At 45.8% G+C, this 17,167-nt stretch overlaps 1 protein-coding gene across 1 annotated transcript in view; it reads right to left on the bottom strand.

Moving 5' to 3' along the window:
* Positions 1-522: 522 nt before the first annotated feature.
* Positions 523-17,167, bottom strand: part of SARM1 (sterile alpha and TIR motif containing 1) — a 28,243-nt gene continuing 11,598 nt past the window's right edge. The window contains exons 3-9 of the mRNA XM_074263690.1: positions 15,827-16,039; positions 15,076-15,167; positions 14,611-14,846; positions 12,557-12,659; positions 12,237-12,426; positions 7,214-7,335; positions 523-6,989 (exon numbers count right to left, since the gene is read on the bottom strand). Coding sequence (XP_074119791.1) covers positions 6,860-6,989; positions 7,214-7,335; positions 12,237-12,426; positions 12,557-12,659; positions 14,611-14,846; positions 15,076-15,167; positions 15,827-16,039 — 1,086 coding nt within the window. The 3' untranslated portion in view covers positions 523-6,859. The remainder of the gene's footprint in view (positions 6,990-7,213; positions 7,336-12,236; positions 12,427-12,556; positions 12,660-14,610; positions 14,847-15,075; positions 15,168-15,826; positions 16,040-17,167) is intronic.

Here is a 17,167-nt window from a genome sequence, read left to right as displayed (position 1 = left end):
AACTTGTACAGGGTATCCTTGTTAATAAGTGTCTGAAGCTAGATTTGAACTCAGAAAGATGAATCTCTCTACTCCAGGCCAGGAACTCTATGCACTATAGTGTCATCTAGTGCCCATGTCTCCAATAGCAATTTCTTATCTCAGCCTTTCCAGCTGTATCTTAATCTTTACTATATGTTTTTTGCTTCCTCCCCTCACATCATATTTGTATTTTTAACAACTGATGAGAGAGGACATTTGCAGTGATCCTCTGAATATGAATATTAGTTGAGGTTTAGAACAGGGAGATAGGCTCCACAAAGTTTTTGTCCCTGTCATATGCACAAAAAACCAAGTTTTGTTTTGTAAATACTGGTACAAGCCAGTCAACTTCTGGTCATAAGTCATGGGGACTCTCCAGTCTTAGAATAACTGAACTCGCAGGTGAATCAAAATGCAGTGGAGAGACGTGTGTGTGTGTGTGTGTGTGTGTGTGTGTGTGTGTGTGTGTGGAGAATGAGTAGGCCATAACAGTTCACCAACTGATGAATCAATCAACATGCATTTATTAGTAATGACTTGCGGGCAGGGACTTTTATAACAGATAGCATTCATTCAATGTGTGGTTGGGAAAGGTGTGACAAAAGTGGGAAATGACAGGACAAGCCCAGAGCTATATAGGTACCCATAGCTATGGATAGCCCTAGTGGAGGCCGCTAACATATTGGTAGATCCTTTGTGGAGGATTGATGGGAGGACATGGATAAGACTCATGGAGGATGTGGATGGGCTGCCTTACATAATTGAAATTAGAAATCCTTGGAACATTAAGAGGGATTGGTGGCCAGTGTGATGTAATGGAAAAACCGCATTGAGGGTTCAGGAGCTTTAGGTTCTAATCCCTAATCTTGCCCCTTGAATATGTACCCCCAGTGCTTGACACATTATTGCTTAACAGATGCTTTTTATTCATTCACCAACATAGGCTGTTAAGGGAGATATTTAGGCTTAACCTGGGAGAGGCTGTTTTCAATGCCCTTTATATTATGGCTTTTAGAGGAATTGAAAGTACTATTTGATATTTTGATGGCTTTTTATCCTGGGATCCTATGGCCCCAGAGCAGGTGAATGAAAGCAACCTGAACAGGGGAGAATCTTCAGGAACTCCAGGGCTGGCTGCCTCCTTGGAATTCAGAAATCTCCTCTCTTTCTGTAACTAGTTCAGTTGACCTCTCAATAGGCAGATACCATGTCTAACCAGAACCCCATTTACCCCATAACATGCTCGGTCCAGGATCATGTACTCTGTGGGTATTCGGTCAATGTTTAATACTGAGCAGGATGGTGACCAGTTGGACAAGGACCTAAGTTGGGAGGGCAATGATTTTGGATGGAGAACAAAGCTGTCTGAACAGATGCCTGATTCTTAAATGTGCCCTGTGGGCACCCAGGGCTTTGCTCGGTCCCAGCCAATCAATAAATTGCTGATTTATTATCATTTGCTCTAGTAACCCTGCTTGAGTATACCATTACCAACCCAGTGTGGGAACCCCCTCCCCACCCGACCAACAATGGGTGTCCAGTCACTATTGTAAACTGCTATTCAGAGATCAGAGGGTAGCAGCTTATTGGAAAAAAATATGAGCCCACAGTCTCCAAGTGTGATGCCTTGAAGTCGATCCTCTCTTTCCTACCAACTCCCTTCTTCATTTGTCTCTTGGGCATCTTGGGGTTGATATTGAAGTTTTTCTTTATCTGACCTCTACAACATCCCAGATCAGGGGTCATCCAGTGAAGGGAGGTCACCTTTGTGTCCCTGTGCTATCACTCTTTGGAGTCATTGTACCAATCCAGGCCCTTGAATGACGATGGGCTATGGAATTAACTTCGAACTTTTAACCCAGCCTTCCATTCCTCCTTTCTCCATGGTTGCTGGAGGTCTCAGGTTAGTAATGAGCTAAGTATTCCTGAGATCATAAATTTAGAACTCCTTGTCAAACTCCATTTTACAGATGAGAAAACTGAGACTTAAGTGACTTATTCAGGGTCACACAGCTAAGTTTCAGAGTCAGGATTTGGCCCCAAGTTTTCTTGACTTCAGGTTCAGCACTTGGACTTTTACGTCGTGTCTCCCCTCAATCTCTCAAGGAAGAGGAGAGAGTCATAGTTTCCTTGCTTTCTCTGAAGCTTGATTTGCTCCGTCTAAGAAAGGGACCTCTACTTCATGGTTTATGGAAGACTGTGGAAGAATGAACTTAAAAGATCCTGCTGACTTCCCATGAAAGATTCCAGCTCTGGCTAAGATTCAGGCAGTGTAACAAGGGGCTCCCATTTGCAGCCAGCTTATCCATGTATACAAGGAGGGAGACAATAGGACTTTCTAGGACCCTCAGCTAGATTTGAGGTTTCTGCTATTGTGTTTTGTCCAGGGAACCCCTTCCCCCAGATTCTTTATTTAGTCTCCGCTTAATCTGAGAATCATAATGGAGTCTAATGTTGGTAAGATCCAAGACAGGAAAGCTCTCCTCCCTCTGCTGGGTGCTGCTTCTGCTCTGGTCTTCATTCCTGGAATTCTGGCCACAGCCCTTTGCTTGAGGCTGAGAGCCGAGGTCATCCTGGGCTAGGCAACAACCAGGATCAAGGGTTTTCCTTGACTCTAACCATGCTTTGAGGGTGACTAGAGAAAGGACATGGAGGTTGAAGCGGGACCTCATTGGACTCTCCACTATATTTCTTCAGTTTGCTCTTAGTCTTCCAGGGCTGCTGACTCATAGCCTGGAGCCTGGGTTACCATGATGATCCTGGATTCTTACCAATGTCATTTGAGCAGGAATCAAACATCCAAGTCCAAATACCCAGTTTGTGAAGAGTAAAGGCCAGTTCCTGAGCCCTGCCTCTCAGGGACAGATACCTCCCATGCTAGTGCTTGGTCCAAAGGTGAGCAGATCAAAGTTCCCTCCCAGCTGGCGGCTGCAGCAGCAGTGGCCCAGATCAGCAGTTTGTGTACCCCCCAGCAGGGGTTGGGTTTGGACGAGAAGGACCTGTTCACTGGCTGCCCCCATTGCCAATGGTCCAGATAGCTCTGGCTCGTGGACTTGAACCCCATCTCTCATTCCCTCCAGCTTCACTGACCCTGGATATGACAGTTGCCTTTAATCCCATAAGTTCATCCGGCCCTCAGTGGACTAGTTAACTTTACCTCGACTCTGTTTTTCCAGGGAAAGCGCTCAGGGAATGGGAAAAGGAGGTCCAGGCAAGAGAGGGGTGTCTAGATGGTGACCAAAGTGACTTGAACAGGAGAAGTGAACACTTAGGGGGCTGAAGATTAGGTCAACAGTGTTATTTGGAGGAGATGAATAGTTTTTCATTAGTGGAGAGGAGTAGAGATATGGAGAAATTGCAAGGTTCAATTCTGCAACTTTGGGAGGAGAGGCTGCTTTCATTGTCTCTGAGGCCAGAGGGAATCCTTTCCCAGGACCCTTTGAGTCCCCAAATTACTGATGGAGACTGTGCAAGCATATCTACCATTCTGGACAACAAGAATCCCAGAGTTCTTGGGCTTAACTAGGTCATGTACTGGATCTGGCTTCAGATACTTCCTATAATTGGGCAAGTCACTTTACCCTGTTTGCCTGCTTTTCAACTGCAAAATGAGCTGGAGAAGGAACTGATAAACCACTTCAGGACCTTTGTCAGGAAAACCCTAAATGAGTTGGACAACTCAACACCTTCATCTGGACACAGTTAAAACCCGGAGTGGTGATCCTAATATTCTTGTGCCAAGTCAGAGAGACTGAAAAACAGAGAGACAGAGACAGAGGACCAGAGAAACACAGCGAAACAGAGATAGAGATGGAGACAGAGAGAGAAAGAATGACACAGAGTCAGAGAAACAGAGAGACAGACAGAGACTGACACAGACTGACAGACAAAAACAGAGACAGATAAAAAGAGAGAGAAACAGAGCAAAACAGATACAGAGAGAGAAAGAATGACAGAGAAACAGAGAGACAAAGAGAGAGACAGAGACAGACAGAGAGACAGAGACAGAGAGAGAGAGAGAGAGACAGAGACAGAGACAGAGAGACAGAGAGAGAAAGAGACAGAGAGACAGAGAAAGAGAGACAGAGAAAGAATGACATAAGTCAGAGAAACAGAAAAAAAAGACAAGAGAGACAGAGACTGATAGAGATAAAGACAAAAAGAGACAGAGAGATAGAGAATGCTTTTGACCAGTTGAAGAATTCAAAATAATCTCAGCAAGTTGCCAGAGTGCTTTCAGGGGAGGGCTCAGGATAAGTGTTTGTCCATGGATTCCTAGGTCTGCTGCACTATCACCTGCTGTCACCACCTTGTTAAGCCTGTGTCACCAGAACTTTAATGGAAAGGACAGAGCAATCACTCCAAACTCAAATGCTGCCCAGCTCTTATTTCCTGCTTGAGTGAACCAGGTTGTATATATATATATTTTTTGACTGTATATATGCCCATATAATATTAAGGGCGGGGGAGAGGAAATTGAGGATCTCAGCTATCTAGTTGCCAAGTAGCAATTTGTAACTGGCCAGGCAAGGGTCATGGCCAGCCAGTTAATATCTGTCAGGAGTCAAAATTGTTAAAATTGCATGTTAACACATGATGACCACTGTCTCTTGCTGGGCCCGAGAAACCGTAACTTACTGCGCCAGAAGTCCATTTCACACACACTCAGTTCCAGCTTTAGGACCCTGCTCTTGGCCGATAATGAGTCACTGGCTTTCCCAGCAGCTACAGGAGGTTCAAGGCTATTGTGCTGGGAAGACTTCCTTCCCTTTCCTGTTACAGATGGCCAGACCTGGGTGTGGAGAAACATGGCCTGAAGGGACATAGGAAGGAGGGGAGGGAGAGGAAAGGAGCTCAGAACCTCCTGAGTTACTAGATTAGAAGTGGAGGAGCAGCCTTGATTGGGTGAGGGCTCTCAAGAGCACAGATATCTGCAGCTAGCAGACAGATGCGTTCAGTGGAGATAGCCCAGGATCCCCAGTCAGCCAGTCAACAGGCATTTATTAAGTGCTTACTATACCAAGCGCTGAGGATACAAATAAACTCAGTCTTCCAGGGTCAGCCCCTTGCTAAATATGTGACTTTTAGTTTCCTTATCTATAAAATGAAGGGAATAGGGAGGTTTGTTTCACTTGACTACATATATATATATATATATATATATATATATATATATATATATATATTTTTTTTTTTTTTTTTTTTTCTTTTCTTTGCTGAGGCAATTGGGGTAAGTGATTTGTCCAGGGTCACCCAGCTAGGAAATGTTAAGTGTCTGAACTCAGGTCCTCCTGACTTCAGAGCTGGTGCTCTATCCACTGCGCCACCTGGCTACCCTGACTATATATATATATATATATATATATATATATATATATATATATATATTTTTTACAAGGATTTGGTGTTGAAAAAAACAATGGTTTTGGGGTTTTTTTTCCCAATGGAGGTGGGAGTAGGAGGGAAAAATAAGTGCTAGTTAATGAAAACAATTAAGTAAAAAACAAAATGAAGGGGCTAGAGCAAGAGTTTCAGGATCCTTCTAACCCAATCATGTTATGACCCATTATGGGGAGGAGACAGCCAAAGGTCTCTAAGCTTCTTGAAGTCAGGAAATGTTTCTTTTCTTTTTTCTTTTTCTTTTCTTTTCTTTTTTTTTTGGTCTTTGCATCCACAATGCTAGCATAGCACCGGGCACTTGATAAATGCTTGCCGATTAATTGGCTTAGAGCTGGAGGTTCTAGTAAAAATGGCTTCTCTGCCCTCCTGGAGGGTACTATCTTTTGCTATACCCTGCCCCAGCTGGAGCAATGGCGGCCCCTGAGCCTACTCTGCCTCTGGGAGTGTTGGGTTTCCTTCTCAAACTCCCCTTCCTGAGAACTGGGAATTAATACTGAATCCAGGAATGGCCTTACATACCCCAGCCTGATGCTCGGTAATTAGAAACTGGACTCACCAAGATATTCCACAGGGAGTGTGTGAGGGGCCCAGAAATTGGGGAGGGGAGCTTTAAGAGCACAGAGCGGTTATTTAAAAAGGCCACAGGGTTGAGAGGTGAAGTGCCCATTACAGTACGAGAAAGGAGGTAGGAGAGAGGAAGCATTGGAAGAAGTCGGGCCTAAGTGGTGGAGACGAGTTACTGAGTCACTCTCCAGGGCCTCCTTTCAGATTTTGCTCTAGTCCAGGTGAGTCCCAGTTTTCCCACCTTTGATTTGCTAACTGGGGCAAGTGGGGGAATTACACACCTATCGCTCTTGCAACAGAATGACAGAAATAAATACAAGGACAAGTAGCTGCCTTTCCTCACTCTCCCATTAGAGGGCACTCATACCCACCTGGTGATACCCAGAGCTTGGTGCCCGCTGGGGCCCTTAGAGAAGCCCTGAGTCAGGGGGAGGCGATGGCTTCGGATGACGGCCCAAGCTCCTAAGTGAGCTAAGTTGAGCCCACTGGGACACAAGAACAGAAACCTCACTGTTTCCCTCCTAGTCCTTTTGGGGTGTGAGGGTGCATTATTAGCAACTAATGGAGACTGAGGAAGAGCATCTGGAGCTCTCCCAGCTCTTCACTGAGGTTCTGGAAGGGAGAGATCTCATCTTCCCTGTTGCCTTTATGATTGACTTGTTCCCAGCCCAAAGTCATTGCTATAAAGGGTGTAGTGGGGTAGAGGAAGAGTAATTCATCAGTCCCCTGTCCCAAGATGTGGATCCATCACTGGGGGCTCCCCCACACCCATCCCAAGAGTCAAGGTTCCAGCTCGTTCATGAGGGGGAGTTTGGGAGGATCAGGGACTAATGGAGGCGGGGGGCAAGGGGAACAAGGCTGAGAGGAAGAGGGTCTAGCTTTGGCCCAAGGAGGCGCCACATTCTAGACTGTTGTCAGAGCCAGCTGAGGAATCCCGGGATGAGCGGCCCTGCAGGAAGCGGATGATCTTCTCGATGGTGGCCTCCTGGTATTCGTGGGACCACCTGTGGGCAGAGCAAGGCTCAGAGTCAAGGCTGAACTCAGAGGCCTGCTCCCCTGGGGTAGAGCTTTCTGGGGACCATGGTGGCTGACCAGTTGGGTTCGGAGAGGCCCGAGGTTCATGTCCCCTGGGTGGGGTTCTCTTGGGGCATGTTAGACCTGCTGAAGGGAGTGGGGGAAGGACAAGGGCAGCTTTCCCCAAGAGTTCCCATGATATGCTTTTACTCACATGATGCCATTGAACTTGAGAACAGCCTGCATATCCTCAGGCAGAGACTGAGGCTCAGGCCACACGAAGCCGTCCATCACGGGCACTATGTTCTTCCCGCAGTTTAGTGCAGTCACAATCTCCTGAAGACCAGATGGGGAGATGGAGAGAGGAGGGAGTGTAAACCCACTGCAAGTGTCCACTCTCTGGCCCCCTCCCAGGAGAAGGAGACGCCATGAACCACAGGATGTCAAGCTGAGGGGTCCTTGTAGCCCAATCCCCCCAAATCTTTCCCATCCCCTCCTTTTACAGAGAGGGAAACTGAGGCACAGATCACTTAAGTTGCCCCCCCCCATGAAATGTAAGTTCCATTCTGAGCAATGTTTACTTTTCATATTTGACTCTCCAGGGCTTATTGAAAGACAGATATGATTGAGGTGGCTTTTCCAGTCAGGGTGGGAGGTGTAATGTGGGGGTATTTTTAAGTGAGAATCATCCGTCTTCCCTTTAGATGGAGAGTGTGCTCATTAGTGGTTTTAGTTGAAGCACTTTTAAACTTCAAAGCCCAATTAAAGCAAGACCAGAGCAGCCCCAAATGGCTTTGGTGACCTCGGGGAGGGCTGCCTTTGAGGGAGCCAGAGCTGCCCAGAACATGATTGTTAACTGCCTTGCCACCATCCCAGTAAGATTTTGTGTCTCTGCCATGTGCTATATGCTGTGCTAGGTGCTGGAGATGGAAATACAAAAGGAAAAGTGGCCGTAGGGTAAGGTGGGATGGGAAGAAAGTGATACAGAGACAGAGAGATAGAGGATCAGAGAGATAAATAAGAGAGTAAGAGAGATAGAAATAGATAAAGAGTAAGAGAGAAACAAAAAGATAGATTTAGAGAGAGACAGTGACAGAGACAGAGACAGAGGATCAGAGAGACAGAGACAGAGACACATCCAAAGAGAAACAGAGAAAGAGGATAGAGGATCAGAGAGATAAATAAGCGAGTAAGAGAGGAGAGACAGAGAGAGGGAGACAGAGTGAAAGAGAAAGAGACAGAGAAGCCGAAACACACACACACAGAGACAATGAAAAACAAGCACACCGAGATAGAGACAACAAGAGATACAGACAAAAAGAGAGAGACACAGAAAGACAAAGAGAGATTGAGATGAGAGACACAGAAAGAGGGACAGACAGACAGACAACAGAGTAAAAGAAAGACAGAGAAAGAGAAATGAACACAGAGAGATAAAGAGACAGAGAGGAACAGACAGAAACACAGAGAAGCAGAGAGACATATAAGAGAATAAAAGAGAGAAAGATAGTAAGAGAAACAAATAGAGGGACAGAGAAAGAGACAAAGTGACAGAGAAATAGAAAGAGAGAGGGAGACTTAGAGAAACAAAGAGGTGGAGAGACATAAAAAGAGGGACATAGAGAGAGACAAAGACAAAGGGGGGGAGAGAGAGAGAGAGAGACAGAGAGACAGAGAGAGAGAGAGACAGAGAGAGAGAGAGAGAAAGAGAGAGAGACAGAAAGAGAGACAGAGAGAGAGAGACAGAGAGAGAGACAGAGAGAGAGAGAGACAGAGAGACAGAGAGAGAGAGAGAAAGAGAGAGAGAGAGAGAGACTGGCATGTCAGTCAGTCAATAAACATTTATTAAACACCAGGGATTCTGCTAAGAGTTGGAGATACAAATACAAAAAAATAGTCCTTGTCCTTAAGAAGCTTATGATTTAATGAGGGGAGACAACACAGAAAAAATGATTAAAAAGTCGGGTTGGGGGGGAGATATGTAAGCATAAAGATAGGTATATGCACTGGACTGATGATTTTGTTGGCACAGGGCATTCCTAGGTGAAGAGAGACTTTGCCAATACTCTCTACAATTTTTAGTCTGAGAGAGTTGAAAGGTGAGGTGACTCGGTCAGGGTCACACAGTGGGTATATTTTGGAGACTGGGTGTTAGGATTACAAGGTGATAACTCAGGTTGTCTAAACAATTCTCTAGCTCAGAGTTCACACCTGTAGGAGTTTACACCTTTAGACTTCTGAAAAGTTTACACAACCTTTAAAAGGAGCAAGTTCATTGGTTGAAGGAGTTCCCACAAGTGCCTGGGAGTTCTCACAAGCCCATTCTCTGTGAGGATAAAAGAAGGCAACATTGAGTCTGAAGAGTCAGTCTAGATTGGGGCATTGAGTTGGGACAGCAGTCTGGAAGGAGAGAGTCTAGACTGGGAGAAGAACAAGACTTCTCGGGAGAACTTCAGGGAAGCTTGAGGAAATTCAGAGCCAGGATTCAGGAAGAAGAGGATTTGAGATTCTACCTTCTCTCTGGCTGGAGGCTCCAGAAGCCTCCCAAGAAACCTGCTTACAGAGGAAAAGATTATACAGAAAAGAGATCTCCTCCCAGAGAAGGATTACAACTTAGAGATGACAGAACATTATTACATTTTGGCGCCCACAACATGGGGCAAAGACTTGTGCTTATCCTGACAAGGACTTATTCTGAGCCCTTCAGAGGAACTAGCCTGGACATTTACACTGGGCTTGAATGTAGCTTGTCTCCCTGATTCTGAGATCAGCCCCCTAGCCACTGAGGCACACTGCCTCCATAAACATATGGATAGTCACTTGAGGAGAAGAAGGTAACGATAAAGACATCAGGAAAGGTCTCCATCAGAGGTGTCCCATGAACAGATGCCTGACTTTTAGGACTCTGAAGCAGAAATAAGGAGGGAGAACATGCCAGGTATGGGGGCAAGGGTGAGATAGGGATCCAGTACCTGGGCAAAGTCACAGAGGTAGGAGAGAAAATGTCAAGTTTAGGAAATTGTGCTTCTGCCAGTTTGGCTGGAACAGGGAGTGGATGAAGGGAAATAGTGCTGGATAAGTTTGGAAAGGTAGGATAGAGCTAGATGTGAAAAGCCTTAGCCAAACTGAGGAGAGAGTATTTTATCCTATCCTATCCTGTGTTTTTAATCCTATAATTTGTCCCCAAACACTTACTAGTTGTATGACTCTGGGCAAGTCATTGAGTCAATTTGCCTCAGTTTCCTCATCTGTAAAATGAGATGGGGAAGGAAAAGACAAACCACTCAAGTATCTCTGCCAAGAAAACCCCAAATGGGATCACAAAGTGCGACGTGACTGAATAACAATGACAACACTGGGGAGTTATTGATAATTCTTGAGCAGGGGAAGTGCAGCACTGCTCTACCTTTCAGGAAGCTTTTCTGAGATGTTTATATTTCTCTGGTTGTTGGAGCAGAGATCTCATCCTCCCTCCCCTGGACAGGATCATGACTTGCTGACCTTGCACATTCTGCTGAATTCTGTCTGCAGACTTATCATGGGATAAGAATGAGCTTAAAGGGACCCGTGAACTCATCAAATCCAACCCTCTCATTTTACAGGTGAGGAGACTGAATCCCACCATGACATGCTCAAAGGTCACCAGCTGGTAAGGGCCTAAGGATTTCAAACCAGATCTTCCAGATTCTAACATCAGTCCTCAATGCCACCTGGAAGCCTCAGGGGAGACATGTTTGATTTAGCTTATGGGCTCTTCCCAGAAATCTCAGCCAGAAGCTTGGAGTCATCCCTAAAATAGAACATCAACTCCTTGAAGTCAGAGACTGTTTTGGTTTTGGTTTTGTACGCCCACTGCCTGGAACAGATGCCCAGAAAATGTTAAGCATCTTGTTTCCAAAGCTCTTATTTCATTGCAGGGGAAACTCTCAGGTAGGAAATCTCTTCCACCAAACTAGATCGGCAACTCATCCAGAACCTAAGCTCAAGCCAGCTGCCCGCAATGACACTGAGGGCTCGAGTGTGTTGGAGGCAGAGCGGGACTCCTTCCTGACTCTGGGCACTAAGTCAAGAGATCCCCTTGAAATAAATACTTGTTAAAGTGCATTGAGGAACTGAGTTTGTGACTTTCACTCGGAATGCAGTGGAGCACAGTAGGTCGAGAGCAGCCTCTGTCAGGAAGATCCGGGTTCACGCCTTGTGGGGGACTCTGGGAAACGCCTTTAACCTTGCAGGCACTTAAGAGCCTAAATTGCAACCAGTGTTGATCTACATTGGTAGAGGGTGTTTCCTCACTGGGAGATGCTAAGATCAATGAAATCCCAGGTCCAACGATAAAAACTCACCAGTATCCCCGATAGTACAATGTTCAGAAACAATGGGCGCTCAGGGGTTATGGGCTATTTAGTCAATACATTAGCTCTTGGATTTGTATAGAGTTTGGCCACTCATTGTCCCTGCCTTTTTTTTTTTTTTTTTTTTTAACATGGTAGAAGTTCCATGAATGATAGAGAGACAAGACAGGGAAGCTCTAAGGTTGCTGTTTTACTGCTGAGGAAACTCCTGGAAATAAAGCGATGCTCATGCTCAGAGAAGTTCAGAGATGGAGAGAAGACCTGATTTGATGGATAACTGAATAAGAATCAGGAATCTCCTCTATGTCATTACTTATAATGGTAATCCAGCCTTGGCTTGAAGACCTTCGATGATGGGAAACTCATTACCTCCTGAGGAAGCCCATTGGATTTTTGAGCTGCTTTGATTACTTACACTATGCGTAGCTCAGCTAGAACCCAGGTTGCTAAACTCCCAGTCCAGAGCTTGGTCCATTCTATTCCATCCAGGGAAGGGAAGAAGCATGTATTAAGCACCTACCGTATGCCAGGCACTGTATTAAGCACTTTACAAACAGTTATCCCTGGGAGGCAGATGCTATTAGTATTTTGCAGATGAGGAAACTGAGACAGACAGGAGTCAAGTGACTTGCCCAGGATCACAAAGATAGTAAGTGTCTGAGGCTGGATTTGAACTCAGAACTGCTTGCCATAGTTTAACATACTCTTATTACCAGAATCTAGTACACACTGTGTCTGGCACATAGTAGGCTTGCTGATTTGATTTGACCAATAGGACTTGAGATAAGAAGGCTCATTTTGGGTTCTTTAAAACAAAAATGTCCCTGCTTATGATGAACAATTGTGTCCCCAGGTTTGTTGGGGGCTGGGAAGTGAGGTGTTTACCTTGTGCACCCAATCCTTGCAGTCGTGGTCTTGCATACATTTGTCCAGTGCTCCGGAGGACAGTACCAGCACAAAGTTCCGGGCTCCCATGACGCTCTGGATCAGCTTGTCCTCAAACTTTCCAGCCTCTAGCTTTTCCACATCGATGAAGACACTGAATCCATGCAGCTGCAGGTGTACCTTCAGAAGGCTAGGGAGAGAGGTCCTCATCTACACATGCTCAACCCTCCCCACAGACTGCCTTGGCTTAGCCAGGGTGAGCCTTTTGGGATCCTTTGGGACAGGCTTTGCCGCCCTCTCCTCACCCCCCAGACTCTCACCTGGCAAGCTGGGAGCCTGAGCTCCGGCGGTAGCTGATAAAGACGTCGGGGCTCTCACTGCTGGATTTGCAGCCACTGCAAGGCAGGGGTGAGTGAAGCATCTCTGATGGGACATGGGAGGAAGGAAGGGGGGCCGGGGGAGACAGACATTGAGGGTAGGGTTATTCCTCTTCCATTCTTCCCCTCCAATGCACAATGACAAACTGCTTCTGCAATTGCCTCCCCTCACTGAGGGGATAATGTTTCAAGGGGTTTAAGCTACTTTCCTTCTAGACCACTGGAAATAGTATAAACCCTGTGCCAAAATCACTGTGTAGTAAGCATTCTCTCTCTCTTCCCCCCTCCCTCTGTTTCTGTCTGTCTCTGTGTGTCTCTGTCTCTGTCTCTCTGTCTCTCTCTGTCTCCTGCTCTGGGGAAATCTAAGAATGACACAAAGAGCCAGTATTACCTCTTCTAATCCCTTCATGATAAACTGTTGGAGTCTATTATTGGCTTGGTGGAGTGATGGTGACTTGACCTAGGGCTCTTATTTAGCAAGTTAGGGATAGAACTAAGACTTGGACTTAAAAGAGTCTGAAGAAAGTTGGGTTGAAACTCCATTTCCAGAACTTAAGCTGTGGAACTACATCACTGGGTGACCTCCCTGAGCTTGTTTCTTCATTTGAAAAGAGGGGAGCACCCATCCTGCAATCATGAGGACCTGAGTTCAAATCTAGCCTGATTCTTAAACCTTGCTAGCTGTGTGTTCTTGGGCAAGTCATTTAACCCCAATTGTCTCACAAGAAAAACAAAAAGAAAAGGGATCGGAGCAATCATACTTGAAGTATTGAATTCACAGGATTATTGTGAGGATCAAATGAAGTTTAGTGTGTACAATATTTTGTAAATTGGATTATTGTTCTACAAAAAATTATGAATAAGTTGATTATAGAAAGGCCTAGAAGGATTTACACAAACTGATGCTGAGCAAAACAAGCAGAACCACAATAACAGAAAGAATGTGTGATGATCAACTATGAAAGACTTGGTTCTTCTCAGATCCAAGGCAATCCCAATAAACTCTGGATAGAAAAGACCATCTGCATCCAGAAAGAGAACTATGGTGATTGCATGTAAATCAACACATGCTATGTTCACTTTTTTTCTGTTTTTTTTTTTTTTTTCTTCTCGTGGCTTTTCCCTTTTATTCTGATTTTTTCCTCCCAATATGATCCGCAAAGAAACATGTACTTAAAAAGTTAATAATGTACATGTATAACCAGAAAAAATAAAACAATTAAAATATTTTTAAAAAGTCAATTAGCAAATGTCAGCTATTATTGTTTGTATGATTATTCTTATTAATTGCTAGCATTTATGCAGTACTGTGTAATTTATGTAGCTGCACAAAGACTGTGAGGTAAATGCTACTATCATCCCCATTTCACAGATGAGGAAACTAAGGCTTAGAAATGGCAAGTGACTTGCCCCAATTCACACAGCTAAAAAGTGTCTGCAGCAAGATTTGTCCTGAAACCTGCCAGATTCAGCCAGAACGCTATACGTTGCAAATCTAGCAGTCATTTCTCCTCCCTTTGGGAAGGAGGAGCTGTTACAAATAAATGTTTGCTGAACAAATCAATATGGTAGGAAGATCGATTATAAAAATAAGTCCTGGTGGGACAGGGGAAGAGGAGAAAGATCTACCCAGACTTAGGAGGCAGAGGACAAAGAAGAACCTTAGAACATAGAATGTTAAGACCAAACCACCTTAAAGATTACTTTATACATGGTAAAACTGAGACCCAGACAGGGAAGAATGACTTGTTCAAAATCACTTGGAAAGTCAGTGGCTGAACTGGGACTAGTACCAGCACCTCTTCAGTCCTAGCCCTGTGCTCTGTCTGCCATGGGCTGCTTCCATAAGTAATGAGTTCCCCATCACTTGAGGTATTCAAGCAGAATTCAGATGACCATTTGCAGAGGGATTACAGGTCAGTTAGCTGCTATTTGAAGTCCCTACCCACTCTGAGATTCTATGGCCCGAGGTATGGGGTAGGATCAGGACATCTCACCACGGGCAGCAGTGAGGATTCGAACCCGGTGGAAACCTATGTGGATGCCGCAGTCCTCTTGGAGCTGTTGCTCAGAGACCCGATGCAGCAGTGTGCGGTCCACACCACAGCTCACCAGCCCATAGGTATATTGGCGGAATCGGGGGTCCAGGCTCCCCAGCCAGTCTGCAAGGTTGCTGCGATCACACGTTGCATAGTTTGCAAAGGTCTTCAGTTCTGTGAGCTCCCGAGAGAATCTGTGGCCCCCAGAAGGAGACAGAGGGTCAAAGCCTGGGCAGGGGCAAGTGGATCCTGGAGTCAGGAGTTGTATAGGAATAAACCATGAAGGGAGGTGGGTTTGGTAATGGGCAAAGGAAGGGGCTCAGCACTATGGAGCAATCGTGCCCCCCATGGGGCAGAGCAGGACTAAGGAGGGGTTTTTACACAAGTATGAAAGGAGGAGAGCTCACCCTACGGCCTCCATACCTCTTGCGAGTGATGGCAGATTCCATTCCCAGGTCGTCTCGAAGCTCTTCCTCTGTCAGACGCAACAATAGGTCTCCATCTATCTGTTGCTCCTGATGGTGGACAGGAGGAAGGGAGCAAAATTGGAAAGTGTGCCTATGTCAGTGGGAGGAGGGACTCACAGGCTCTTGCCCTCCTTTGGGGTTGGCATCTCCACTTCCCCAAGTGGTCTCCTCCCTCAATCTACCCTGGTCAACCTTGGGCACCAAAGTGATGAGAAAACTCGAGCTTGTCAGGATGTATGCTGAGGTGTTTAGGGGAAGTCCCTTAGGAAGTATGTGGACTGGGGTGGAACTGACCCTTCAGGTGGGTAAAGTGTGATCTCTGATCTTTGACCCCAAAGCCTACCCTCCAGATGCCTGAATTCCCACTGTTAGAGTTGCTACATTGGGTTAAGGCATTGTGTGTCCAGAAGTTCCCTCTCTACATGCACAGATGTTGCCTGAGAAGGGAAGCACATTAAAAATGTCAGGTCCTCCTATTATCCCCCAATGAAGAACAAAACTAGAAAGGATGAGAAATAGAATGTATATATTTTGAAGGGGTCAGAAAAAAGATCAGGAAAGGTCCAGAGCCCAGACTGCTGGTCCCCAGAAGGCACTGTCTCAATGTGGGGCTCCAAGGGGGCAGACAGGGGAGCCATGTGAGGGCAGGAAGTACTTAGAGGGTGTGAGGGACTCAGGGCATTTCTGTGGAGGTAGGGAGTCCTTACCCAGAAGCGCTCACAGTACTTGGAGAAGCCAATCTGCTGGAGCCAAGTCTGTACCTCAGCCTCCTTCCAACTGGGCACACAAGGCAGGATACGCCGGGGCACCTCCTCACCAACAAGGCGCAGTGCCCGCTTGGCCAATGCTGATGTAGTGCCATTGGTGGAATAGGAAACCAGACGCTTCAGGCTCTGGGTAGCTCCAATCTCACTAAACACCTGGAGGATGGACACCAGATGATGGTGCTGGCCAGGAAGGTGGTAGGGGAAGGTATAGCCCTGCAAGTGCTGCAAGGAACCTACTTGAGATCCCTGGCACAAAAGCCCACCACTACCCCAGATGCTTGATCATCCCCCAAACCTCTTTCCTAAGATCTCTTCCAGCACTAGACCTATGAGTCTTCCTATGAGTTCTTCAAGCTTGACTTTCTTTCAAGAGGTCCTGAAAGCCTTCTCTTAGTCTAACCAAGAGCAAAGAAGGCAGAAACAGAGAGAATCAAGAGCAAAAGCCAGAAACTTAAGATCCCTTATCTAGGATCATTCAGGTTGCCACATGTCCTGGATTTTGCATCCCGCTTGCCATCCCTTGCTTCCTGTTTTGATTCTATTGTTTAGCCATGTCCTTCTCTTGGTGAGCCCATTAGGGGTTTTCTTGGCAAAGATACTGGAGTGATTTGCCATTTGCTTCTCCAGCTCATTTGACAGATGAAGAAACTGAGGCAAACAGGGTAAAGTGACTTGCCCAGGGCCACACAGCTTATAAGTGTCTGAGACTAGATTTAAACTCAGCTCTTCTACCCTCTACCCACTTTGCTACCTAGCTGTCCTCTACCATTTTCACTCTCACTATTTTTTCTCTCTCCATTTCTTCCCCAATATCTCATTCCCCCTCTAGGCTTTGACATCCCTTATTTATCCCCCAAATCTCTGTTATCCCTTACCACAGTCCCAACATTCTTTTTTCCCCTCATTGAATCCATCCTCTCCTTTGTCCCTCCTCACTTCCCCCACCACTTTTCTCTTCATCTTCTATCTCACTACCATTGTTGGTCATTCTCACCTCCTGTTCATCAGCCATAATTTCCTTCCTTCCTTCCCTATCTTCACCATTCTCGTCCTCCTCCTTCATTCTTCACCATTTCTCCATTCCCATGCTTATCACTACCTTCCCTCCTCCCTTCCCACTCTTCTCCTTATCCTCCATTGAATTTTCATTTTTGTACTCCAACCCCTCTCTTTCCATTCCTAGCATTTCCCTCGCACCAATACATGGCCCCAAAGAGAGAGCTTAATAATGCTTCACCCATCCACCCATCCATCAACCCATCGATCCATCCATGCACCCAC

This window comes from Sminthopsis crassicaudata, chromosome 4 (genome assembly GCF_048593235.1).
Source record: "Sminthopsis crassicaudata isolate SCR6 chromosome 4, ASM4859323v1, whole genome shotgun sequence".
In the NCBI taxonomy this organism is placed as follows: Eukaryota; Metazoa; Chordata; class Mammalia; order Dasyuromorphia; family Dasyuridae; genus Sminthopsis; species Sminthopsis crassicaudata.
This window is presented reverse-complemented; position numbering and strand designations above follow the sequence as displayed.